The sequence below is a fragment of the Schistocerca serialis genome, chromosome 2 (assembly GCF_023864345.2).
Source record: "Schistocerca serialis cubense isolate TAMUIC-IGC-003099 chromosome 2, iqSchSeri2.2, whole genome shotgun sequence".
Classification (NCBI taxonomy): Eukaryota; Metazoa; Arthropoda; class Insecta; order Orthoptera; family Acrididae; genus Schistocerca; species Schistocerca serialis.
In genome coordinates, this window is record NC_064639.1 from 613041606 (window position 1) to 613068747 (window position 27142).

At 39.5% G+C, this 27142-nt stretch overlaps 1 protein-coding gene across 1 annotated transcript; it reads left to right on the forward strand.

The window, feature by feature from the left end:
- The first annotated feature begins 1776 nt into the window (after positions 1 to 1776).
- On the forward strand, positions 1777 to 10488 carry LOC126457661 (probable NADH dehydrogenase [ubiquinone] 1 alpha subcomplex subunit 12). The gene is made up of 4 exons (XM_050094152.1): positions 1777 to 1936; positions 2025 to 2107; positions 3577 to 3692; positions 10280 to 10488. Exons 1-4 carry the CDS (start codon positions 1842 to 1844, stop codon positions 10412 to 10414), a joined length of 429 nt encoding a protein of 142 aa, XP_049950109.1. The 5' UTR covers positions 1777 to 1841; the 3' UTR covers positions 10415 to 10488.
- The last annotated feature ends 16654 nt before the right edge of the window (positions 10489 to 27142 follow it).

A 27142-nucleotide genomic window follows, 5' to 3' on the forward strand; every position in this document is an offset into this window, starting at 1 on the left:
ACTGTCTGCACCATTTTGACCGCTTTCTCTGTTTCCTGCGGTTGGTCTGAATGTTTTTTGCAACACAAGTTGTGAACACAGACCACAACAGAACTTCCTCCATTTCTATTTTTCAAAATAACTGAAATAAATTTTGACGTTTTCGGGGAGCGTAGTCGCTTGCCACTGATATTTCTTTTCTACACCGACAGATGGCGGGCGAGTAGTAGATTGGTGTTTGTGTCGTGTGAACACACCACATTTGCAGCGATCTTTTGCATGTACAGACATCTGCGCCGATGTCTGCGCAGACAGATCGTTGCGTGTGGACCGGGCTTTAAGAACATGCGCAGAATGCAATGCTCACTCCAGAGATATTTACTCTAAGCGGGTTCTCAGCGATGTTGGCGTGTACTGACCATGGAGGTAGAATAAGGGGAGATGGCGCTACAGACTTACGCTGTACGTTGTTTTGAAGCCAGTGGGTGGGGCCTGCCGCCATCTTGGATCCCCCAAAACATTAGCAGACGAGTGTTTACAATTCTTTCGTGTTCGTTATTTCTGTCGAGTGCATGCGATATTTATTTTATATAGTAAATGTTACACTGTTTTAGTGAACAACACAGCATAAGGAATGCAACTTCAATCGTTTTTCTGGTCTTAAATGCATATTCGATGCAGTAATACGACACCAAAATATGAAGCTTCTGGCCTCAGTACTGTAATTCCTTTTTGTTTATACAACGAATAACCGAGAAGAGAAGTATGTGCTGTGAAAATCGTGCTTTCATAATCCATTTCTGTTCACTTTCATTGTGTGTGTGCCGATAATTGATAAAGCCAGAACTCCAAAACAATGATTGATAGTTTACAGGCACCGATTTGTATTCGTTGCATTTTCAAATGTTCAGGTTTGCAAGAAACTTGCCTTATTTCCTTTGGTGTCCCATAGATGTATGCAGGGTCGATATAAACAAGCCAGCTGTCATGTCAACAAAGTGAAAGGTTCGTTAAATTACGAAGGAAAAGAACGGAATTTAAGATTGTCAGGCCCATCGTAGTTTACACATCTACTTTGTTTTTAAATTGTACCTACCAAGTGACATTCAGTGTGGCAAATAACAGCAATTTACAGGTTAACACGACAACACAGTGATTAATGTAATGATCTAAGTAGCCTGGACATTGATAGGGAACTTTGCTTTAACAAATATGTAAACCTTAAGTACTCATAATTTAACCACTGTAATATGTGTTCCACAGATTTTACTGAAGATTTAATTAACTACATGAAGTTACACTACTTTTATATTAAATTATCGCATTTTAAAACATTAGTCTACATTTCCAGGATATTTATTGCCAGGACTTTTCAGTTACTTGGGAATAACCAAACAATGAAAACCAAGTGTATTGCTCACCTCCAGAGAGTTCTTCGCATTGGACTGATAGGAAATCTAAAGTCAAATCACAGAAATAAAACCATACTGTATTACTTCACAGTGCATCAGAATTTCAAGTATATATAAGAAAATAGCGATTAAATAAGTCCACTTAGGGATGAAATGTGATTTGTTTAAACTTTAGACTACAATCAGAACGATTAGTACACCAGTAAGCGACGCAAGCCGGCATTTTTTATCAAAACACTTCACTACTACACGAAATCAAACTACCAGAAGCGAATGTTTTGGGGTAGCTAACATGGCGGATCTTGACTTGGGTCGGCTTCAAGTTTGTGACGTCATGACAACTCCTCTTATTTTTACCTCCATGGTACTGACCCTTGTAGTTATTCTGCTATTTGAAGTTCTTTGGTCGTAAATCACTAATGTTTTTGTGAGGAGAGAGGAGGTGCGAAAATGCAGAAGTATTTGGCACTTGATAAAATTGCGAGACTTTTTGAAATAATAAAAGTAAATGGGGGAATACGAGGCACTTTATACAAACTATATAGGTGAGAGGGCATAGAGACATAAATTGTATTGAACAACCACTGATAATTATGAAAATTTTCTTAAATTTACGTCAATATTATGTTCTAGGATGGATGATGCGAAAGTTGGCACTTTGATAGGAGAAGACAAGTATGGTAACAAATATTATGAGAACAAGATGTACTTCTATGGTTAGTATTTTTCACTTTGGACCTTATTTTCTTATGTTGTAGTTCAACTGTAGCTCGTCACCGGGTAGTAACAATATATAACCGTTTGTTGTTAAAGTAGCTTGATGGGACACCGCTAAGAATACCACAGGAATCAGGAAAAACGAAAGCAAGAATCAACGTTAAACAACAGTGTAAAAGTATACAGTTCCATTGTTTCATTAGGGGTAAGAAAAGTATGTCAATTAAGGTTAATATTGAAGTTGATTTGTTGCCAGTTTTTAAAAAGGTGGATAATTCCGATTTAGGTTGGATAACTGTAATCATTTTTCCCGAGTCTGTTAAACAACCTTCTCTGAGCTGTGATGTGCGAGTGAGTAATGGTATGACATAGTTTTACAAAAATTACACGAATTTTACGGTGGAATGACACACTTTTACAAAAATTCCTTGAATTTTACATTAGAGTGCGTTGAAGACTCAAGAGTACGTAAAGAAGAACCCATGTGATTTCATGGCACCACTCAGTAATTATACTAAAGTGAAGAAATAGCATTAGTGGGGAAAAAGCTGCTTGTACCAAGGTGATCATTTGCAAGTGTTACTGCTAATGGAACGTATCCCATCTGTTTATGTTTAACATGTTCAATGTACTCCTTGCATTAGACTGTACACTACCTTCTATGTCAGTGACTAGAGTAATTAGAATGTAAATTTTCATACTAGAAAAACTTACGTCAGTCACGTGTTCTCTGCATATGTTTTTAAGTTACTCCTAACCATGGACAATGCCTCCATCTGTAGGAAAACAAACGCGTGTTACTAAATCTGTATCACACTGGACGTTTATTTTGTACATTTCACTTGTTATTGTTCCGTGCTTTTTGTTGGTGATTGCTTCTGCCGTCTCCCTCCAGAACCTCCTTCCCTTCCCCTTTTGAATTCACCCCATGAATTGTCAACAACTTAAGTCAGCAGTCATATTTTATCAAAGTCTGTAACCTATACTGTTTTCCACAATACTTGTCTGCAAACCCAAAAATCTGGAAATTTTATTTTGTATCAAGCCAAGAGCAAGGCAGATCATTTCGTTGTTTCAAATTATGCAAAGTGCTTGCTAAAGACAGCTGTCTACTCTGCTGTTCTTGTCCTTGCACAGAAAAGTAAATTGGATATTTAGTGAATAGTTTTGTAAATCAAAGGAATGAGCTTGCTACTCCTGTATCTCAGTTGAAGCTCTCTGTTGTTAAACTGATTCTGCAGTTTTTGCTTGTTTTAATTTTCTTTATTTCTTTGTATTCTTTGTACATGATACATATGAATATTTTTCTCTAACAACCCAACAGAATATTACTCACCAGTAAACTATTGTGTGACACTTACTAAATTGATTTGATATTTTGTGTATGTGTGAAATAAAATATGCATCACTTACTGCTTTTATGTTTGGTGTTTTTGTTTGAATCAATATGAAGAATGTTTGTTTGTAGGTCGGAATAGGTGGGTTGAATATGCTGATAATGTGGGTGTAGATTATGATGGAAGTCAAGTTCCAGCTGAATGGTTTGGATGGTTGCACTACAAAACTGACTTCCCTCCTTCAAGAGTAAGTATATATTTTTTAATGTTACAGTGGAGTTTAAGGAATAAATGTTTTGTTCATTCAGTCACTCATTGTACCCCTCTGATTCCATCATGATTTTGCCTGTAATTTAATTCTGTTTCATAGTCTGTATTTACAGTTCGTTGTTGTAAGCGCCATATTCTATGTCTGGTTACACATTCAAAATATTAAATTGTCAAAATAGCAGCAACATAATAGGGGGGGAAAAAACCAGGGGTTACTCCTGCCTTAGTTGTATTCGGTAACTCTTGTGTTTCTTATTCTTTCTTAATATTTACTGGACTACAAGGATAATATTTAAAGAATAATAGTTACCTGCATGCTGTCAGTAGAGGCTCACCTCCTGTGGACATTATTCTTTGTTACACAGTTAGCAGGTATCTTCAAATCCATTAATCTGGGTAAGCAGATGCTTTGTAGAAAAAATAGCTAAGAAGATAAGTTGATATAATTTTCTTTTTAATGTCAACAGATTTTGTGTTTATTACAGTGTGTGTGTGTGTGTGTGTGTGTGTGTGTGTGTGTGTGTGTGTGTGTGTGTGTGTGTGCCAACTGCATGCATGCACTAGAATTCCAAACACTAATCAAGAGAGGGATCTTATCATGCTTCCACCAGACATAAGGCATGAAATTGGGGGATCACTGGAAATACAAAAGAAAAAAAAAACAATATTTAAACACTCTTTGTGCAAAAGGAGGCATTATCTTCAGTGGGAGTGACTAAGTTTTGAAAACGGCCACTAGTCACAATTTGTATATTTTATTTAACGGTTTTGCTCTTCAAATGAACAAGTGTCAACAGAGTATACAGTTCAAACTTGGTTGACAGCTCTGTACATTAACCCTTTAACTGCTCTGGGCGCATTAATGTGCACACCTTTGTACCTGTCCCTGTGTGCTCTGAACATGTTTAGGCACGCCACCTATCCTTCTACCTGGTACTCTGAATGTGTCATGTCGGTCTGAACACAGATTATGTAAGAATTTAAATGTTGAACAGACCTGTTCAGAGTACTAGGTAGAAGGACTGGTGGCGCGTGTTAACACATCCTGAGCACACATGGACAGGTACAAAGGCGCGCTCATTAACACGTTCAGAACAGTTAAAGAGTTAAACTGTCTGTACTGTAGTACTTTAATTAACAGTACTGTAGTACAGCTAGTTTTATGTATAGAGCTGTCAGCCAACTTTAAACACAATCTTTAATGCTGTCAGCCAACTGTAAATTGTATGTTCCAATGATGCTCTTGTTCATTTGAAGAGCGAAACCAGTAAATAAGGAAATACAAGGTACAACTTGTGGCTATTTTCAAAAACTTAATCTTTCTGCAGATTATCTGATTATCTAGTTTAGAAGATTTGAAAATCTCTGCTAGTTGGACAATTAGTAACAGTATCAATTATAAAGCCTTTTAATTAAAAAAAGCCTCAATGCATAAGCATGTAGACACTTGCTATCGTAGCCATTACCAGTGTAGACAATTAAATACACTGTCCAATGAAAAAATTCTGAGACTGATTTCATTTATGGAGGATAAAAGTTGTGTGCACAGTAACTACGTTGGCAGCTTGAACTGACAAATGTAAACAACAGATGTGCATTCGATCAGTGAGTTGTGAGCAGGCAGTGCAAAGTTGTGGGTGTGTCCATTCTGTGTCAACATTGTGTTGCAAATTGCAATGGAGCAACATCTTTACAGTAAAGTGTTAAAGACATTGTCCATAATGTTTTGAAGAAGAGAAAAGTACTCATACGTGCAAAGTTTGACCTGTACACATTGACTCCCGAACAAAAGCAAAGATGCATGGACACCTGCTATGACTTGATTGAAATTCAAGATGCGGACAATTCTTTTGTCAAAAAAAATCATCATGGATCATGAGACTTAACATTATCATTATGAACCTTCCACAAAAAGTACATGAAGGGTCAATGCTATGATGACATAACCGACATTCGAGCCAATGTCAAATCAAGGATGGAATAATGACTTATGAAAAGGACAATAGCTACCCATCATATGGTGGAGATGCTGAGTCAGAGATTGGTGAAGCACACTGTATTTACCATCTTGGCCATGCACAACATATGGCTACTAGACACAACTGATTGTTGGTGCAGCATCTCATGTCCCACATTACTCCTGCCGGTATCATTAATCTTAGACGTTCAAATTAAACTTGGCTGACAGTCTTTTTGTTGTGCCTATCTGCGACTCAGCATCTCCGCTATATGGTGAGTAGCAACTATCCTTCTCATAATTCCATGCAACATGATGTGCAAGTTGAACAACATCACAAAGAAGGGCTTTCTGACTGTTCTACATGGTTGTATGAATGTTCTTTGCATTGTACTGAAATGGAGGAGACTACACAAAACACCTAAGGCATTAAAACTACAATCCTGGTTTTTCTCTGTTTTTTATTAATTCAGTCGCAAAGCTTTTTGGTCTGATGGGGTGTGACGCAATGATAGATAAACATCCAGAATAAGGCATAAGCAGGAAACCAACAGGCTTCTTTTAAAGTGAGATGCACTTTGTTAACTGTACTATGTTACTTTATAAGAGTGTTGCAGATTAATGATGAGTAACGTCTAACTTTCCTCACTCTGTTAATCTTTATTTTGGCTTGTTTCATATCCACTAAAGGGATCTACAGAATATTTTGAATGCTGCCTTTGATGTTTTTTATTTTGTATTGAAACTTTTATTCTGCTGCTAATTTGTTCTATCACAATAACATGATGGTGCTTGTTGCTGACTAATGTCTGTAAGTAGTAGAACTAATTTGCTCTCCAAAGTTCTTATTGATTCTCTTATAACAATTTCATCAGGTATATTCAAGTTTTTAATTTTTATATTATTTGCTGAAGAATAACCCTTTATTTGCAGGTACCTAATTATCTGACATTAGAATAATGGAATTCTCAGGATGGAAACAACAACTAAAACTGAGGAAAACCAACCAATAACTTGCATATTGTTTAGCAGCATCAGTACCACCTCCTCCTCTCCTGTCCCCACCTCTGAAAGAGCCCCTGGTGGCTCGCCACTCTTTGGCTGGTTCGTGCTTGGGCTTTGCAGCATTTTTCCCTTCCGTGCTGCATGTCTATCCTCTTGCTATTCTTTTTCCCCTTCCTTGGGGAACATTTCTGGGGATTTATTGGGAATGTTCTGCATTCTGTCACTGATGCACGAATAGTCTCACCTTTATTTTTGGCTCACTTTTCCTTTCTTTCCCTTCTCCTCTCGTTCCTCCACTTCGGTGTTGGAGGATCCTCTTTTTTTCTTCTTCCACCCTGTGTGCTCCTGGAGGTCGGCCCATGCATCTCACGAGTAACGCATAATTCCCAGCCCTGGGTCGCCAGGTAGGGTCCGCATGTACCCCCTGGTACAGGCCAGGCCCAGGGAGGGGTGATTGCCTGAGCTGCAACTTTCCCAAATTGCCAGTTGGTCCCTCTGTCAGATGTTTGGGAGGTGTGAACAATCACCTAAGATGGGTGTGCTCCATTGTGAAGGAAGCCCCCAGTTGGAAGGAGCACGCCATCGGAGATGTTGGCAATCATGGAGGATTTTCTTGCAATGAGTCACTCATCTTCCCAATTGACTTCTACAAAATGTAAACATAATGATGCCTGTCGCTGCGCCACGGTTCCTTGTGGTCTCACATACTGAAGATAAGTCCTTTGCCACGGTCAGTCCATATATTATTCAGAAAGGTGTCGATGCAGTTGCTATCCCTATGAAATTCTGCACTTGTTTATGGAATGGCACTTTGATTTTGGAGATGGCTTCTGATTCTCAAACACAACACCTGCTTGCTGCCCCGCTTTTCCATGGCTACCCTGTTCATTTCGAGGCCCACAGAACATTGAATTCTTCCCATGGTGTAATTTACACCAAGCTGCTTGATGATCTAACCAAGGCTGAAAAATAACCTTACCTCTCTTATCAGAGTGCCATTGCCGTTCATCATGTAATGAAAAAGGTAGATTCCTCCTTAGTGCCCACCCGCACTCTTTTCCTCACCTTTGATAGGGTGGTGCTGCCGTCCAAGCTCAAAGCAGGCTTTGAAATTATCACAGTCCGGCCGTACATTCCAAACCTGATGCGCTGCTACAAATGTCATAGTTTTAACCACACTAGAACATCTTGTCGACACCCAGCCAAATGTGTAACCTGTGGCAAGGATGCACATGAGGGCGATTGTCTGCCTCCTCATCCCCACTGTGTCAATTGCAACGACGGCCATGCCGCCTCCTCTCGGGATTGTCCCATGTATCTAGATGAGCGGGCTGTCCGAGAGATTCGGGTAAAGGAAAAAGTGCCTTACCCAGTAGCTCGCAAGTTACTGGCTAGTTGCAAACCCTCTGTTCTCTCGTCTGGCACCTATAGTTCTGATTTTGTTACCCCTGGCTCCATGAAGGATATGGTCATGCAGACATGTGACTTCAAATTTGGCTTGGAGGTTGTGAAATTGCCCAGTGTCAAGGTAGCATCGCCATCCCCCCTCCCGCCATGCAACACGCCATCAAACTCTCACCTCAAGAGGTGAAGCCACTGACTACAGAACCAGTTGGCAGGAAAGGACAGAAGGAGTACTCCCATGAAGACTTCCTCCGTCCCTCCAGCCAAACAACACCCGAGTCTTCCTGCGTGGAGCCAGTGTCCTGTTTCTGTGGGTCCCTGGTCATGTCGGTCTGCCAGGAACTGAGGCTGCTGACACAGCTGCCAAGGCTGCAGTCCTCGTACCTCAGCCCACAAGTACCTATATTCCCTCCGATGATCTCTGCGGTGCTGTCTGTCAAGAGGTGGTCCCCCTTTGACATTGCCAATGGTCCTCTCTTCACGGGAATAAGCTTCGCCTCATAAAGCTTCTCCTGGTGCCTTGGACGGCCTCCTCTTGGCCCTCCAGCTGGGGGGAGATTATTTTAACTCGGCTGCGTATTAGGCACTGCCTTTTTAACCATTTAGTCATTTGCTAAGTGATGCTACTGCACACTGTGCCCAAATTTTAACTTTCTGCCACTTCTTGCTGGAATGTCCTTTTTTTAACAATTTACATTCCAGCTTCGGTTTGCCGTCTGATTTATAAGCCGTTTTAGCAAATGACACATGGGCTGTCAACCACGTTTTACTTTTTATCTGCCAAAGCAATATGACAAGGCCATTTAATTTTTAGTTTTGGACCTCCATTTCTGCATGTTTTTTTTAGCCCTTTTTCCACGTGCATGTTTTTAGCTATCTCCTATTCTGTCCATTGGGACTGACGTATAGTCGCTTAACTCCTCTCTGTGTTCGTGTTCTATAGTTTTGACTTGGGCTCGGGCTCGTATGACCCCAGTTGTTTTTTGCGCCCTAAAGCAAAACAAAACAATTGGATATATTCCAGCACATGTCTTGTCTGTCAGTTATTACTCACCTCAGCTCCCGCTAGCACAGTGGAAGCTTTTCTCTGATGTCTTAGCATATGTCATTTTGTCCCTCTTTTCAGTGTTTTTGACGTTCCTTTTCTTGCTGTGTCTGTGTAGAACCACCTCATTTCGTACCAGTTCACCAAATTTTAAATATCCTTATACAGCACATCATCTTCATAGGTTTTATTCCTTTCTTTTGTAGCCCCCCCCCCCCCTCCTGCAGTCCATGATTCAGCTTCGTACAATACCATGTACATGCTCAGAAGTGTCTTTCTGAAATTAAGGCCAATGGTGTGTACTAGTGGAAGTCTTTTAGTGAGGAATACCCTCGTTGCCTGTGACAGTGTCCTGCTTATATAATCTTTGCTTTGTCAGCCAAGAGCTAGTTTGCTTCCAAGGTAGTATTCTGTGCTCTGTAGACTGCTCATTCCAGTCCATTTAAAAGGCTCTGTAATTTTACCCCACTTTCTCTGAAGATGCATCAGCAGCACATCTTATTGTGAGTGTTTTTTCACCCTGAATTTTAGCCCCACTCCTGAAGTTATCTTTCTTTTCTGTCATTGCTTCTTTGATATCCAGATTTAACAGTAGGGGAGAAAGACTGCATCCGTGTCTTACACCCATTTCTATCTGAGCGCTTTGTTTTTGGTGTTACATTCTTATTGTAGCTTCGTGCTTCAAATGTCATTCCTAGTGCCAAACTGATTCTCTTAAACTGACCATTTATATTCATAGACAGCTAGTTACTTGTAATACTCACATAGACTGCTGCACAGTAATTGCAGGACTGATGGCATATGCCTCAACAGCTTTCACATATGACCCTATCGTTAAATAGGAAATGCCTGTTGCTGTATTAAAGAATGATATGTTGAGTCAGTGATGATTAGTTTTGTATGTGTTTGCTACACTCGTCAGTCGTAAGCTAGTGAATGTTTGTCTTTCATCACTTTTATTTCTACATGCATAAAAGTACTTTACATGGTACTGATAGTGTCGCTTCAGTCTGATATTAAATTTTTGAGTGAGTGTAGCTGAAATCAAGTAACTAGTTATTTGTTGTATATGACACCACCATACAGAAAAACTTCCAGCCTTTTGATATCATTTTTAATTAAGTAGTTATGTAATTATTTGCTTTTGTTTCAGGATCCTCACAGGCCCAAGTATCCTTGGATGCTTGACCATACAGAAAATAAATCTGGCACTGAAGGTGCATATATGCCTTACAGCACAACAGTACCAAAAATTCAGGCATGGGTTCCACCGAAGCCTAGTCGCTAACTACTGTGTGACACTCAGAGACGATAATTAGTGTAAATATTTTTATGTTAATTAAATCAAATTTGAAAACATAATTTAAATTATTGTTTGCCTCTACATGTACAGAATTTGTTAGTTTGTGGTTAGCAACTATAAAGTCGAGCACAGAAAAAATTGCTATTGGAATAGTGATATTTATATTCATATCAGTTTTACAGGATGAGATTTTCTGGGCTATAATCCATGGCAGCATCAGGAATGTACTTGACAGTGTTTCAATACTGCTGCCACTGCCATAGGAAGATACCGTACTACTCACATTGATGAGAGACAAGTGTTTTCTCCTCCATATTGGGAGAAAACAGCTTATTTCCATTGTGGACTGCTGTCATTAGTATACAAATTCTTCCTATTGGGTTCTTAATGATGATTGCAAGTTTTTTGTTGAGGCAGTTGTAGCCAACTTGTGGCAAATTTTAAACATCTGGTCACTGGAGCTTCTTTTTCACTTCCTCCAAAGTGCGTAAACCTTTGTCTCAAAAACTCTGACTCTCTCCAGGAACCTAATTCTGTTAAAAGATATCACGCGTACTACAAAATCACCCCAAAAGGCAGAAAAGTGGAAAATAGCCAACTGTATACAGCAGCAAATTCAAAGCCATCAGCAATGAAATAAAGAAAAGTCAACAAAAAAAAAAAAACAAGAGACCCATGAAAAATAGTCCAAAGCCACCTGACAACATAACTAGTATTTTCGTGTGATGCTGAAGATTCCAAGGAAACTAGGAAGTATAACGCCTGCCTGAAAGAACTAGCAAGATCTACTAGTCACTTACTGCACTTCACAGGTTCTTAATGAAAAAAAGAAGACACTGATGTCCCTGTGCTATGTAGTGTGTAAGTATCGTGGTTCAAATCATAAAACATTTTGTACATGGCTGGAGCAGCATCTGAAGGACGAAATCTTTTAGAAATAATAATCAGCCAATCAGTTGCAAAATTGAACATTTATTAAACCCCTTTCAACATTTATAAAAACACCTTCTTCAGAAGGAAACATTGACAACTGGGTCACATGTTGTGGCTATATTTTAAAGTACAACAAATAACCCATTCGTCATATTTCCTTCTGAAGAAGATGGTTTTATGTGTTGAAACCGTGGCTAAGGGATTTTTGATAAGCCTTGCATTTTAGGAAGCTGCTGGCCTTGGTGCAAGCATGTCACAAGGCACACCACTTTAGATATCTGACACAAGCTGGAGACGCGCTTGTGATATTGGATGTGTGCTGAAGTGATTGCTGTGATAGAACCTGATAATTGATGGAGGTCAACCAGTGTGTTAGGTCCACAATTCATACAGTAGTGTTAAAAGACAGAGAGAAATACATTGTGAGTGTAAAATTAAATAGGGCATGGAGGAGAAGAAGAAAGAGTACATCTGGTCATATACACACATCGAAAAAAGTTTTCCATTACCTCAGTTCCGAGAGTTCCAGAACCTGTACAAAAAATTGAAATAGAGAGCAACATAAACATCATTTCCACCTTTTTTATTGCTCATGAAAACCACACATTGCATGTTGTACCACCATTTAGCGAGACCTTCAGAGGCGGTGGTCCAGATTGCTGTACACACCGGTACCTCTAATACCCAGTAGCACGTCCTCTTGCAGTGATGCATGCCTGTATTTGTCGTGGAATACTATCCACAACTTCATCAAGGCACCGTTGCTCCACATTGTCCCACTCCTTAACGGCGATTTGATGTAGATCCCTCAGACTGGTTGGTGGGTCACGTTGTCCGTAAACAGCCCTTTCCAATCTACTCCCAGACATGTTCGATAGGGTTCATGTCTGGAGAACATGCTGGCTACTCTAGTCAAGCGATGTAATTATCCTGAAGGAAGTCATTCATGAGATGTGCGTGGTGGGGGTGCGAATTGTCATCCATGAAGATGAATGCCTCGCCAATATGCTGCCGATAATGGTTGCACTGTTGGTCAGAGGTTGGTCACGTATCATACAGCCGTTACGGCACCTTCCGTGACCAACAGCAGCGTACGTCAGCCCCACATAATACCACCCCAAAACAGCAGGAAACCTCCATCTTGCTGCACTTGCTGGTGGACAGTATGTCTAAGGCGTTCAGCCTGACCGGGCTGCTTCCAAACATGTGTCCGACAATTGTTTGGCTGAAGGCATACGTGACACTCGGCGGTGAAGAGAATGTGATGCCAATCCTGAGCGGTCTATTTGGCATGTTGTTGGACACATCTTTACTGCGCTGCATGTTGTCGTGGTTGCAAAGATGGACCTCGCCATGAACGTCGGGAGTGAAGTTGCCCTTCATGCAGCCTATTGTGCACAGTTTGAGTCATAATACAACATCCTGTGGCTGCACGAAAAGCATTATTCAAGATGGTGGCCTTGCTGTCAGTGTTCCTCCAAGCCATGATCCATAGGTAGGTGATGCAAAACTTTTTTTGATGGATATATTAAAGGATTGGAATGTTTCTATGCACATAGAGGCTCACATATGTCCCTGGCCACCGGAAGCAATAGAAGATTTACCGCTTTCAGTATCGTATAGAAGAGGCGTCAAAAATTATAACTCCAACCCACAACAAACTGCATAGGCTGTGTGAGATGAGTACTTATCTGAATAAAAAACTTCTTTAAGGAATAAAGAAGAAGCTGAATAAATAAATACAGTTTTATAAGACAGTATGATTTCTCAATTTAAAAATATTTGTACATTGTCTGAAGCACAGTTATTGTTATCATCAACACACACTTGCTTGAGTTTTTGAATTGATGGGCAGCTGTATCCTTAGAGATTTCAGATTGATGCACCCTTGAATATGTCGTGCAACCACAACACATCTCATGTCCTTTTACATAAACTATACTGTCTGTATTATCATGGTTTTGGTGTGATGCTGCCATATTTTCATATGGTGTTCCCTCCTCGTTCCAGCATTTTCCATGATGAAAGCAAGTTAGCCATGCAGCATTTCTATGAGACTTTGCTCACTGTACTGTACTAAACAGTTTGGGGGAAGCAGCAATTATGGATGACCCCATTAATACTTGTCCAGTATTTGAGCATATAATAAGTACAACATTCTGAAACAAAAATTGTGCACTCTAGTGAAAAGCATGTATTCCGTGTGATGTTTGCACTTTGAGGTGTCATTGTGAAATATCTTTCATGTAATGCAATTTTTCTACATTTATTCTAAATGTATGATATCTGTGAGAGGTGAATAGTGTTAAAGATGGTCATGTAGCAATAATGTGTGTGTTCCATTGCTTGGAGGTAGGCTTTGTGATGATTCAAATTCAGTGTGTATGTCAACAGTCCCAGATTTCATGGCCTCATTTTGTTGTGAACCACCTGTCACCACTATGGGTGCTACTTGCTTAAACTTCTGTAGACTGAATGTGCACCTGAATATATCAGTCTCATGGTAAGCCTATGGGCTACACACATTTTTACCCCAGTCAGGCTGCAAGCTGTCGTATGGAAAAGAACTCAGGAGTTGGGTAAATTTTAACATGGATTAGTTTACAAGTCTCAAATATGCTTGAATCCTTTTTTCAGATTTCTCTTCGTGTCAGTCCACAGTGCTAGTATTAAGAATTGAACTGATGTCTTGATCACCCACATCTGCCCGATTGCCCTCAGTAGAACTGGATATTCAAACAGCTTCCATGAATGAAAAGTTAATGACAATTGAACTCTGGAATTCACGCTCTTCATATGATACAGATATACGAGACACTTTCCACATTGATTGATCCAACAAAATTATGTATGTAATGAGATTGGCTAGATATAGTTTTTATCACATGAAATTACATCAGATATGCGATACAAACAACAATTTTGCAGTTTTGTTAATTGCATAATAAACAAGTTAGGTACTGCATTCCTATCATGTTTTCAACATTTAATTAAGCAGACATTTTATCAAGTTTAACAGAAGTTCTGACATTTAAATAGAAATTAAATTTTAACCACTTGTTTATGGTTTTTGATTGACAATAATTCACAAAATTTCATTGCAATTCAGAAAAATTGTGAGTATCAGCAGATACATAGATCACACGGATGAATAGTAGCTGTACACAAGATAAATTAAACCTTTCTGAAGTATTTTGACAGCACACTGAAACCCGATTTCACTACCTGTTAATTTCAACAGAATTTGACAATTTTAGGTGTTCCTGCCAATTAATATTTCTTGATTTTCTGTTTCAAGATAACATACATCACATAACGTTGACAAGGTAGGAATTACTGGTCCGAACATAGTATTTACATTATAATTATACTGTTAATTGGAATGTGGGTAATAACATGTCCTAAATGATGTAAGAGTTGTGGTATCGACCAGTGCAATAAATCACCTAAAATGGGTCTGTTACATATCAATATCCGCTGGTTGAGCCCACTCATAAATTTTCTCAGTATTATTTTCCAAAACTGGGCTCCTGGAGGTATCTAATATTGATCCTGTTACTGCCTTTTCTGCTGTTTTTATCTCTGTTTTAAATGTATCTATGTTCACAAACAACTCAAAGCCCTGTACAGATTGCTTTATATGTGTATTTATATGATCAATATCATATGAGTTGAGGATATTTCCACGAGTTAGTTATAGTGTACAACATATATAAACTTAAAGTGGTGCAGTAATGTGCAAGCTGGTTGTTTTTATGCAATCTTCAGTAGAAACTTACACAGAAATGCCCACAGAGATGTGAATCGAAGTCTTTGTAGTATTGAAAATTGTGGAATACCTGTTGCTTGTTGGTAAAGTAATGACACAGTTCTTGTGGCTGGCATAAATCCCTGTACAAGTCAAAATAGAACATGTTACACTGTCTTCTTCCTCTTTCTTTTTCTCCAAAAGCAGTTCAGTGGGTTCCAGATCCTCCTGCAACACCTAAATTCACAATCCCACATTCTTCGAATTTCCACATTGTCTTTGGTAATTTACTGCACATAAACACTCCATAAAATTGTGGGATTTTTAGTTTCCCCCTCCTTACTCGTTCCTCCTCCAAGGCACTTTTATTCAGTGCCACTTCCGATTGGATGCAATTTTTTTAAATGTCCTACACCCATTTTTCTTCTGCTTCTTTAGTTTATGAAAAATTGTGTTTATAATTTGTCAGAAGCTTATTCTGGTTCACATTGCTTTATCAACTACGAATGCTGCAGAATGTTGCCCTATGCCTATATCCTTTATCTGATGTATTTGCTTGGCTTTATGAGCTAAAATTCGATCTGCAACGTCATGTTCTGCCAAACCAGGATTTGCAGTGTACATTAAATCGTGCTCCTTGCACACATCATCTAGCAGATCAGTCTCCCTAGCACTATGAGGTAGATGCTTTTTCAGCTTTGTTCCAGATCCACAGCAGTAGTATCCAGGGATATGCAATTCATTGTTTAGCTTACTGAGAACACAACCAGCACCTCTGACGTGCTCTCTAGCATTCATGACGCACTACTATACACAGTTAGAGGTTTTTGTGCCCTGTTTGATACCAAAGTGCAAGTGTTAACCCAATTGTTTTGTTATAATGGAAAGCTGAACCACTTAAGCCTTGTTCCCTCAGCACCTTATGACATTATCTATGAGAAACTTGTCTGGTTCAGAGTTTTTCTGTAATCTGCTTCAGAGTTTTCCTGTAATTCCTCTTGTGTAAAACTTCCAGCAATTTGTTGATCTTTGTTTTCCTTTAAGATGTAAGTTCTCAGATTTATATGCTTTCCGGTTTGGCAGGTACTTCTCAAATGCATTTTTCCATTTCAACCAAATCACACACTGAATTTCTGCATGCATGGATTCACCATGTTAATATGATTGTAAACTGTATTGAGAAGCTCATTATCACAAACATCAGTTGGCCTCAATTTTAAGCTTATGATACTTAGTTCAATTATACTCCCCAATAATTTGTGGTAGAAAGTCTAGCCATTTGCATGATCCTCAAAGATTAATTCTCATATACATCTAGTTTTTTATCGTCTTTTTAAATTGTTCCACGATACTTGCTTTCCTGTCACAGAAGGTCAAGCAGTGGTTTATTCTGTATGATTATATTATATTAATAGCAACCCGTGCACTTTAAAATCCATAGAAAATGTGGGAAATACACCAAGATAACATGGTGGGAGATATAGTGCACAGATTTAAAGCTGCTACTGCTCCAGACAATAATTTTATCCCCCCCGAAACCTCTCGTGAAGGTGGAAAACCACGTAAGAATGATAACTGGAAAATATTGGTGACGTTGAAGTGAGTAGACCAGTTAGATCTGAGGAGTGATCTACTATGAGGTAATTAAAAGTAAGCAAACTATCGCAGGAGAGATGGTCGTATTATTGGCTGGCGATTTTAGACAGATTCTGCATGTAAAACCTAAAGGCACACTGGCAGGTGAAGTAAATAAACGTTTAAAGGTGTCAGTCTTATGGAAACATGTCAAAAAATTTGGTTTAACAACAAATATGTAGGTACCACTGCACAATGATGCAAAATCAGTACAATATGTGGATGCTTTTATGAAAATAGGCAGAGATTGTACAGATACAGATGCTAATGGCATGATTACAGTTCATCATGAATCCTGTAATTTTGTAGTAGAGATAAATGGAAAAAAAATTGACAAATAGGAGATAGTACTGACACTAAAAGAGTACCAAGCAAGGTGGCGCAGTGGTTAGCACACTGGACTTGCATTCGGGAGGCTGATGATTCAAACCAGTGTCCGGCTATCCGGATTTAGGCTTTCCGCAATTTTCCTAAATCGCTTTAGGCAAATGCCGGGATGGTTCCTTTGACAGGGCATGGCCGACTTCCGTTTCTAGTTCAATGGGACTGATGAGCTTGCTGTGTGGTCCCCTCCTCCAAATCAACCAACTAAACAAGTAACCTCATACCGTACAGTGTTTCTTAACTCTTTGGAAATGGTATGAGTGCCTTTTCATAAACTACGGTTAATGGTTGGTGTTCTGGTCCTTTTAATGTAAAATCTTGATGTGGCTAGAAAGTATAACGGTACAAGCCTACGAATTACACATTTGGGCCAAAATATTACTAGCGCACTTTACAATTAGTGGCTCAGCTAAATAAGAAAGTGTTTTGATATTCCATGAGTCCTAATTATACTGATGGACTTGATTTTCTGTTTAAAAGATTGCAATTCCATCTAATAGTTGCTTTTGGAATGGCCATAAATAAAGCCCAATGGCAAATACTCAAAGCTGCTGGTATAAATTCAGTGAAAATGTGTTTTTCTCTGGCCAACTCTATTTGGTATGCTCACGTATATCCAACTGACAAAATCTGTGTCCTTGCAAATGAAGGAAAGACCAAAGACGTTCATAAAAACTGTGAGTGTCGTTAAGTTCTTGCAGTAAATAACTGATAAGAAAACAAAATTTTAATCTCAGCCACTTGAAATGTAATCAGCCAACCATTCTACTTTTAAACTGTAAATTCCAGAGTTTCTGTTGATGCTCTTGTTAAAGATCAAAACTGGTCAATAAAACTGAGTGCGACTTGTGGTTGCCCTGAAAAAGTTACTTTGTAGTTTTTAATATTTTTAAATAAGAGTCAACATATGACAAAAGAGATGGACACATTCGTGATGTACGAGGGCTATGCCGAAAGTTTTTAGCAGAATTTGTGAAAAAAAAATATTTGCAAAAAAACGTTTACAACTTTTCAAAATACTCTCCATTAGCAGGCAAACATTTTTCCACTCTCTGAAACCACTTAGAAAATGTCAGTCCAAGCTTCTTTTGGGATGTCACTTAGTGCTGCACTCTTGTATGCTGCACTGGCCTCTTCATCTGATGAAAACCGCTGCCCTCTAATTTTTTTCCTTAGTCTTAGGGAACAGAAAGAAGTAACAGGGGGCCAGGTCAGGTGAATATGGGGGATGGGGTAACACTCGCACTTTTTCCTTCTCCAGAAAGTCCATCGCTCTGGCAGCCCTGTGTGCAGATGCATTGTCGTGATGCAGCAGAAGGTGCCCACTCTTGGACTTTGGATGCTGTGACTTCCATGTGGCGATGACTTTTGGAAGACAATCGTTCACGTACCATTCAGCATTGACTGTACGACGTGTCCAAGGTCACAGAGGTGAGATGCCCGATCTTTGTGAAAAAAGTTGCGACCATCTTTTTTCCAGAGCTCCGACTTCGTCGAACTTTTGTGGGTGGTGGTTCCTCCCCTGGAAAGCACCACACTGAAGACTATCTCTTCGTTTCAGGGTCAGAATGGTAGACCCACGTTTCATCACCTGTGACGATATTGCAGGTGTCTTGGGACGTCCCTCCATTGACTTTTTCGAGCATGAAACTACACCAGTCCACTCTCGCCTCCTTTTGGCTTTCTGTCAGGGAATGTGGCACCCAACGGGCACATCTCTTAGTAAGGCCTAAGTGACTATGAACGATGGTCTGTGCTGCTGTTGATCCAATATTTAGGGTCCCTTCAATGTCGCAAAATGTAAGATTTGGATTTTCTTTGATCATTTTCCTCACAGCATTAATGTTTGCAGGAGTCACAGCTGTTGCTGGCCGATCGGGACGAGGTTCATCTTCAATTGACTGCCGACCCCTCGAAAACTCGAGAAACCAATTTCCAACTGTGGCCCTAGAACGGGAAGCGCGCTGAAGTCGCGGCGCGACAGCTCCATCCTACACCGTCTCTGACTCAGCACTGCCTGACGCCTGTGCTTTCTTACCGCGCTGTGGGCGGATCACCGCGAGCCAGGGGCTGCGCGCGCACGTCCCAAGGTCGAAAAACATCGCTCTTTCGAATGAAAACAACCCCATTGTCCTCCGCCTTACGGTTTACGGGCTGCTAAAAACTTTCGGCATAGCCCTCGTATCTATATACCAGCTCCACAAATATTTCATCATACACTCACAAGTATATACACAACTATATACCTAGATCAGTAAAAACTACAAACTTACTTCCTCACCATCACTCATCTAGAAAATATATGTGAGCGCAATCATGGGTAGCAGCTATTACATATAATAATTACCTCCAACTGTTCTACTCGCACTCCAGAGCACATGCTCTATGCAGAGAAGTTGGCTATTATGTTGTGTACCTGCTCATGTTGCTGTGCATCACTGCCAACATGTCTAGTTTCGTGATCAACAGTTTACTATCTTTCAGACAGCTTTGGCATTAGGTTCTAAAGAAGCTAGCCAGTCTGAGTTCCCTGCACATTAAATATGTTGTGAACATCCTCCTTTGAATATTTTTGGCTTGCATAGTTGAAACTGAATTTTTATCTCTCCATGGCTTATCCATTGCCACATCACTCATTGTTGTTTGATTTCTGGAATTAATTAAAGAGCAACGAGAACATGGGCATTCAGGAGTCTTTCTACTGTAGTGAACAATCTTTGTACATCGGTACTGAGTGCTGCAACCAGTAAAACACTGAATCATATAGATCAGATGTTGATTCGGAGACATGCAAAACAAAAAGACTGCTGTACATTTGAGCTTTCTTCTAAAGTTGGACTCTCTCTCTCTCTCTCTCTCTCTCTCTCTCTCTCTCTCTCTCTTTCTCTCCCCTTTTCGTAATATTGTCGTTAAACTATCCTGGATTTTCCATTGTTTGAAAACACTGACTCACTCACAATGCTTGTGACATTCTTTAATAAAATGTGGTAATAATCAACGACCTACTTATTGCTTCCAGGGTATGTAGGAAAGGGCGTGGCCAAGGTTCAAATGTCAAGCTGTTGTATCGTTATAAAGGAAGACGGTTTTACCACACTAAGAACATGCACTTTATGAGGAACACGGAATTGGAAAAACTTCTGCACGTCTTTAGATGGAACACGTCGCACAAACTCCATAATTTTATTGCTTTTTCGAACCGGGCACCTGTAGACTATTTGCCGATATAGGGTTGCCAACTTTAACTGGAGCCAAAACCGGACAACAAAAATGTATTTATTATTATTATTATTACTACTACTATTACTATTGTTATTATATTTATGTTGAAATAATCTGTTTCATTATGTTCATTTTAGGGGACTCATGAAGATTTTACTGAGAGCTAAGCATGTAAATTAAATATTCACTGAATTCAAACAACCGTTCTAGATATTCCAGAATATAGTATAGTAAGATAGTATAGACTTGCTGAGCTTCTCAGACAAATTTTGCGTGCTCATATTGCGGACATTTTTTTCAGCTCTTGAAATACTTTGGCTCCGAAGAAATTATTTCTTTGCCTATTAATTTCTGTACGCAACTTCAGGAATACAGAATATATTTCAGCTATCTGGATATATTCACATTCCACATGTTTTATGGTTGTATTAAATAAATGCTAACATTGTGGTGAATATAAATGTAAATCTCTGGGAGTGTTACTTCATCGTCCACTTCACGGGCTACGAACGTTCAAATGAGTTTGGCAGTATTATCTTCACCCTGGCTTATAAAACAGTATTTCAACAATGGCCAGTTTTGGAGCTGCCGGACTATACAGTGTGGTGTACTCTGACTGTAGGAACTCAAAAAAGTTCTTCAGCTCACTCACCTTCTTTGCGCTTGAAGAAAACCTTAACCAATAACAATTCAACATTGTATGACAGTAGTTTTAGTCCATACATCGCAGTATCGTGCAATAGACGCATGTGACAATGTCCTGCAATAATATGTGGTACTTCAAACATTTTTTTCAACTCCACGAAGACAGGTTGATTTTTCCTGTAATTGACGGAACCCCTCACCATAAGCAACTAGTTGCGATCCTGAAAGACCAGTTTAATGATGCACCTTTTAAGCATCTTGGCTATAGATGATGATGATTCGTCTGCGTCTTTGTAAAAATCAATAACAACTAAAGTAGTTCCCATTTCTTGGTCGAAGTACCGGATAGCAACTGGAAATAATTTCATAATTTCCTTTATTTGAAGCATCACATGCAGCCGAGAATGGAGTTGTAGCAACATTTTGCAGAATTTGTTGCAGAGAACGTGGAGCCATATATTCCCTACTATAGCTTCAGCTTTAGTCCGTCTACAGTGAATTTTGGATGATACTTCGAATCTGGAAACAACAAGTGAGCTAGGAGAGCATTTTCAGTCTTGTGAAAGGTGTCGGTGATGTTTTACTCCATTATATGTTAGTTCCGCTGTTGACACTTCATCTTTCTGACTAGTTCCCGCTGGCACTAAATACATTTGAACAGTGGAGTTTTTTTAGCACATTCTGCACCTTATCAATATGATACTTGATACTGGCATGATGATTTACCGCCTTCACTGGGTCATATTTCACTGTAAAACTTACACGACATGTTTTACAGTACCCGGTACATCATCTTGTTTCGAAAGCCATCGCGAGAAGTCTGTTTCTTGTAGCCATTTGTCATTGAAATGACACTCACGGCGCTGTTTTTTAAACTGCTGCATTTGAGACGCTCACTATAATACGATGTTGCCGTTCTTAAACAGTTCAATTTTAAATTAAACGCATGCCGTGTGCGGTTCACCTAATACAGCCACGACAAAATACTTCACTACATCAATCAGGCGCGCGCAACAGTGGGTACACTTGGTGCATTCATTTGCTCGACAGTGGTATTTCTTTTAAAATTAGTAAAAATAAAAACACTCATATTGTAACTCTGCTTTATTGTCCACGTGGAAGTGAGGAAGTTGACATGTAGCTGTCATAAGAAAATACTAGCAATTATTGGCCTGTCTTTTCCAGTTCGCTTTTACTGGAGCTGTCTTCAAATGACTTGATAATGGACACCGGCGGTGTAATAAAAATACGAAGCCTCTTTGACAGGGCTTGTTCAATTGGAATTCTAAGCGACAAATCCACAATGCACCCAAATTGTGACACAACCTGATACAAAAATATTGAAACCAAAACAGTCAAACCGAAAAGTTTAACTGACCCCATTTTCATTCTTTGGCTTTTGTAAAAAAAAATTAAAAAATGAAATTAATAAATATGAATTTAATCTAATTTAATGGGGGCCGACAACGTGACTTTTGACGTCCGATCGGGACGTTCGACTGGACTGCCCAGCCTAAAACCGGACAGTTGGTAACCCTGCACTTATAACAGATTGTGTCAGGAAAAGAAGTGGTTCTAAGTTCATCATAGCATTTTGTTATACTCTTGATTTATTGTTGCGTTGTTGCATGTAGAAACAGCATAAGCTGGAAAATGCTCTCCATTGACGTCGTAGCCAGCTAGATTCCTGATTCGGTTTTCAAACTAGAAATGAAATCACGGACATTGTTATCTAGTGCAAACATTTCTGCAGCGATCTACATTAAGTGAGGTTTTTGGAAGGAGGCATTTGAGAAATGCAGGACCAAAATCCGATTAGTAGCTGTGATGATACACATCAGTAACATAGTCTGTAGTTGCTGTTTTGATGTGGTTTCTTCCCCAGTATGTGATGTATGACCATGACACCTGTCATTTCCGTTAATTATGTTTCATTACTTCTGATTGATCAGTTTAAGGGAAGAAAGATGATATCATTAGAGATGGAGCATAAGCTTGGGCTGGGGAAGGAAACTGATCGTGTCCTTTTCACGGAACCATCTCAACATTTGCTTTAAGTAATTTATGGAAATAATAGAAAATCTGTACTGGATGGATAGACGGAGGTTTGAACCGTCTCCTCTCCGTACGTGCCGCCAGGATCTTGACAACTGCGTCACCTCGCTCGGTCTGTTCGCTGTGATGCTATTAGGGTGGGCTCCACACTGGGTACCACCTGCATGGGGATGACAAAACTTGGTAGGTTCTGTGGCACAAGTCGTCGAAATATTTTGTACGTCGTCGTTTCACTCCTGACAGGGGAATGGGCCTGACCCGATGTAGCACGCATTTTACCGCTAAAACTGCAAATAAACAACACACTGTATTTTCTTTTACTGTTTGTATACTATTTGGAACAGTGAGATCAGAGTAACTGTTGGCATTAAACTGCAGTTACTATGCTCCTGGCTTGAAACGAATGTTGACATTTTTATATTATCGTGCGGGATCGTATGCGAGTGAGTGTTTTCGTCTGCAAGATGTAGCTTACAGAAGATCGAATGAAGTATTTATTCATTTTTATGTAAATAAGCGGAATTATTTATGAATATTTTATGTATATCATTGCCGGCCGCGGTGGCCGTGCGGTTCTGGCACTGCAGTCCGGAACCGCGGGACTGCTACGGCCGCAGGTTCGAATCCTGCCTCGGGCATGGGTGTGTGTGATGTCCTTAGGTTAGTTAGGTTTAAGTAGTTCTAAGTTCTAGGGGACTTATGACCTAAGATGTTGAGTCCCATAGTGCTCAGAGCCATTTTGTATATCATTTTTTCTTCTATTAGTCGAAGGAAGTTGACAAGGAGTTTTTTTTCTTGATGCAAGATGCCGGAAAATCCTCGGCGAATCACTTTGCCGTGATGATGATGATGATGATGATGATGATGACGACGACGACGACATATCAGTGAGGTATTTCTCTGAGCTTAAACATGATAGGATTTAAAAACATAAGGTTTAAACAAAGTAAATATGATAGCCTACTTATTCAGATTCTAGTGCCTCTTACAGTGCTGAAACGGTGACTGAATAATGATTCTTTTTTATGTAATTTGAACAGTAAAACCAAATCAAAGAATCAGCCATTTAGCCAAAGGAGCCCTGCTAAAAAGCTGGATATTATCACACGTTTCCTGGATCAGGGTTGACCAAGTGCTCAGATGTGCAAAAGCAGGCCCTCCCATAATTATTCAACCACAAAACCAGAAATGTTTCCCGGCAGAGCTCCCAATATGGTATAGTGTAACATTTTTTTAAGACTTTAAAATTGCAAGAAAATTCAATGTGGGTCCATTATTTAATACAAGTGTGACGTCAAATAGTGCTGTCTCTTGGTATCTACAAATTAGTAAGTGATTATGAAATGAAGGAACCCACCAACTTTTTGCTGTTCGTGAATTTCTGACCTGCGTAGGAAAAAAAGTACACGAAAACATTTTCTCCCACAGAATATATGACGGTTGATGAGTAAACAAATCCATATCGGCAGCGTTGCTCGTTCAAACAATATTTGCCTTAAAATTCGAATTAAGGGTGGTTGCTATAGTAGTACATAGATTTTTCTATTTGCACACATTTGAGGTGAATGCAGGAATGCAGTTTGATGTTTTTTTTTTTTCAGGCAGTCTAATCGTCTTTTAGATGTTCTTAAACTTCTTGTTCTTCACATAAAAGACTCCGGACAAGCATAACCATTTATAAATGGCATATCAGTGTACCACTTGCCAGAACCTTGACGGACTTGAAGCTGACTTTATTGGGAGTATTACCTAAAAATAACCGTGAGATTTCTGCTGAGATTCTGCCCAATAAACACCGACATGTTGAGTTCAAGTTTGCTTGGTTCTTCACTGTTTAGTTCTAATATAAGCAATACAAGGTGATGACACATACATGAAGACAAAAGTACCTGCAAGAAAATACTACTTTCTACGGCTGCCCTAATGAGATATTGGCTACGAGCGAAGATCTCTGCAGCAAGTATAGTATCGTGCACAAAACAAATACATGGCCTCTTGCTGTGTTCTAATTTTCAGCAGCAGTAGATTGAGCAAGACTGCAGAAAATGAAAAGACGTCACGTCTGCCGGAGCACAAACGTTAACTAGCACTCAGCACAAATCGCTACTTGCAAGCGAAGTATGTGTAAAATGTTTCCCTGTGCTGTATGCACAACATTTTTGGCGATCGGAAGTATATCATCGTTGCAAAACGTTTTGTACTGTAATTCTGAGATACTGTGTACTAAGTTAGATTTCCTTTATTTTGCGCGAAATAATTTCAATGTCATTAAGTGCTGAGAAGTAAATGCTCTTTGTACTTAAGGATTTAATAGTATTCCGTTATCAATGTGCAGTTGTTCTTATTGACTAAAGTAAATAAATTTTCAGATAAAATTTATTACTTACAAACACGAAACGACATCGTCCAATTAGGACTCAGCAAAGAAAAAAGCAGAGCTCCAAAATTTTGGAAGATCAATCGCTGGTCAAGGCTGAAATTTGTTAAACCTTGTACATCAGCATCAAGAATTCAAAAGGCACCAGACCAAATTGACATGGAAGATGATGTCATAAAATTATCTCAATCTTAGAGAGAATTTGTATATAAAGAAGAAACTGACAGAAGTACGAAATTGAAGAAGCAGTTAGAATATTTATGAACAATCTGAAGAGCAAACAGGAAACGTGGAAACAGTCCGAAAGTTTACAACCATGAAACCTCAGAGAAACATCGAGCTTGTTTTGAAAATTGGAAAGGATTCAGACCCATTGAAATTGCCAGTAGAACAACTGACCGTGTTAGAGGAGACCTGGCTATTCGCGCCACACCGGGTTATCCCGCCATCTCACATAATATAATGCATGTCTTTGGAGCGAGATCCCCGTGACAGGTGCTGAAACGTATCGGGCAACCCCCAAAATGCTGTCAATGGCCTTCATGATTGTGTGAGAAGTGGTTTAGCGTGAGGAACAATTTTTCGTTTTTCTTGAAGATTTCGTCTAATTCTTTACTTTCAGACTGTTGAGATACGTAAATTTTACTCCGAAAATACAAACTTAACGTTAGTGTATGCTTATAGTGTATTTATTTAGGCACATTTCATAGACATTCGCTTCGTTTTTTCTGTCCCCTTTTCGATATGGGTTACGTATGTGCGCCGTGTTAGCAAGTCGGTAATGACGACACCATATGGTGGGGCTATGCTACTATCTTACAAAGGTTGCAGTATTACCCCAAGTTGATGCGTCAGTATGTTTATGCGAATTTCATACAATTTCACATGCCTTGTGTTCCAATAAGGACTACAGAGAAGGCACAATGGACCCAAGACGAGCAACAGGCTGCCATCCAACAGGTTGCTGAGGGGAAGATCACTTAAAAGGGTTGCATTGGCATTTATACCTTGGTCTAGGTCTGCGCTTTGAGATAGACAGAAATATATATTAAAAAACGTCGAACCCCAATATGGGTAGACCTCCAGTTTTTAGCAAATAACAGGAAGCTGTCATTGGTCTAGCAAACCTTTTTTATGGAATTACTATTGCAGATTTGAGACGATTGGCAGAGGAACTTCAAATGAAGCATAGCTACAATCGAGATAGTAAAATGGCCGGGGAAGATTGGATGTCAGGTTTTCAAATCGTCTGCAACAAGTATTTGCTGAGTGAGTGGGTTCAACGAAAAGGAGGTTGAACTATTTTACAAAAATCTAAATTCAATTATGGATGAATGTAAATTTGAGCCATCCAGAATATTCAACATGTACAAGACTGGTATTTCTTCAGTGCAGAACCTGTGTCATATTTTAGGGCCAAAATTTCAAAAACAAGTAGGAACAGCTGGGAAAGAGGACACTATATTACAGCTGTGTGCTCTATAAGCGCTTCTGGACAGTATGTGCCGCCAAAGTTCACTTTTCCCAGAAAAATAATGACTCCCTTACTCGAGAGAGGAAGACCAGCAGGCGCCCTTTACAAATGCTCACACAATGAAGACCTTTTCCTTAATTGGCTTAAACACTTCAATAAATTCACTAAGTCATTGACAGAGGAGCCAATTCTGTTCTTACTCGATAAGCACGGAAGTCACATACCACTGGATTCGTTTGA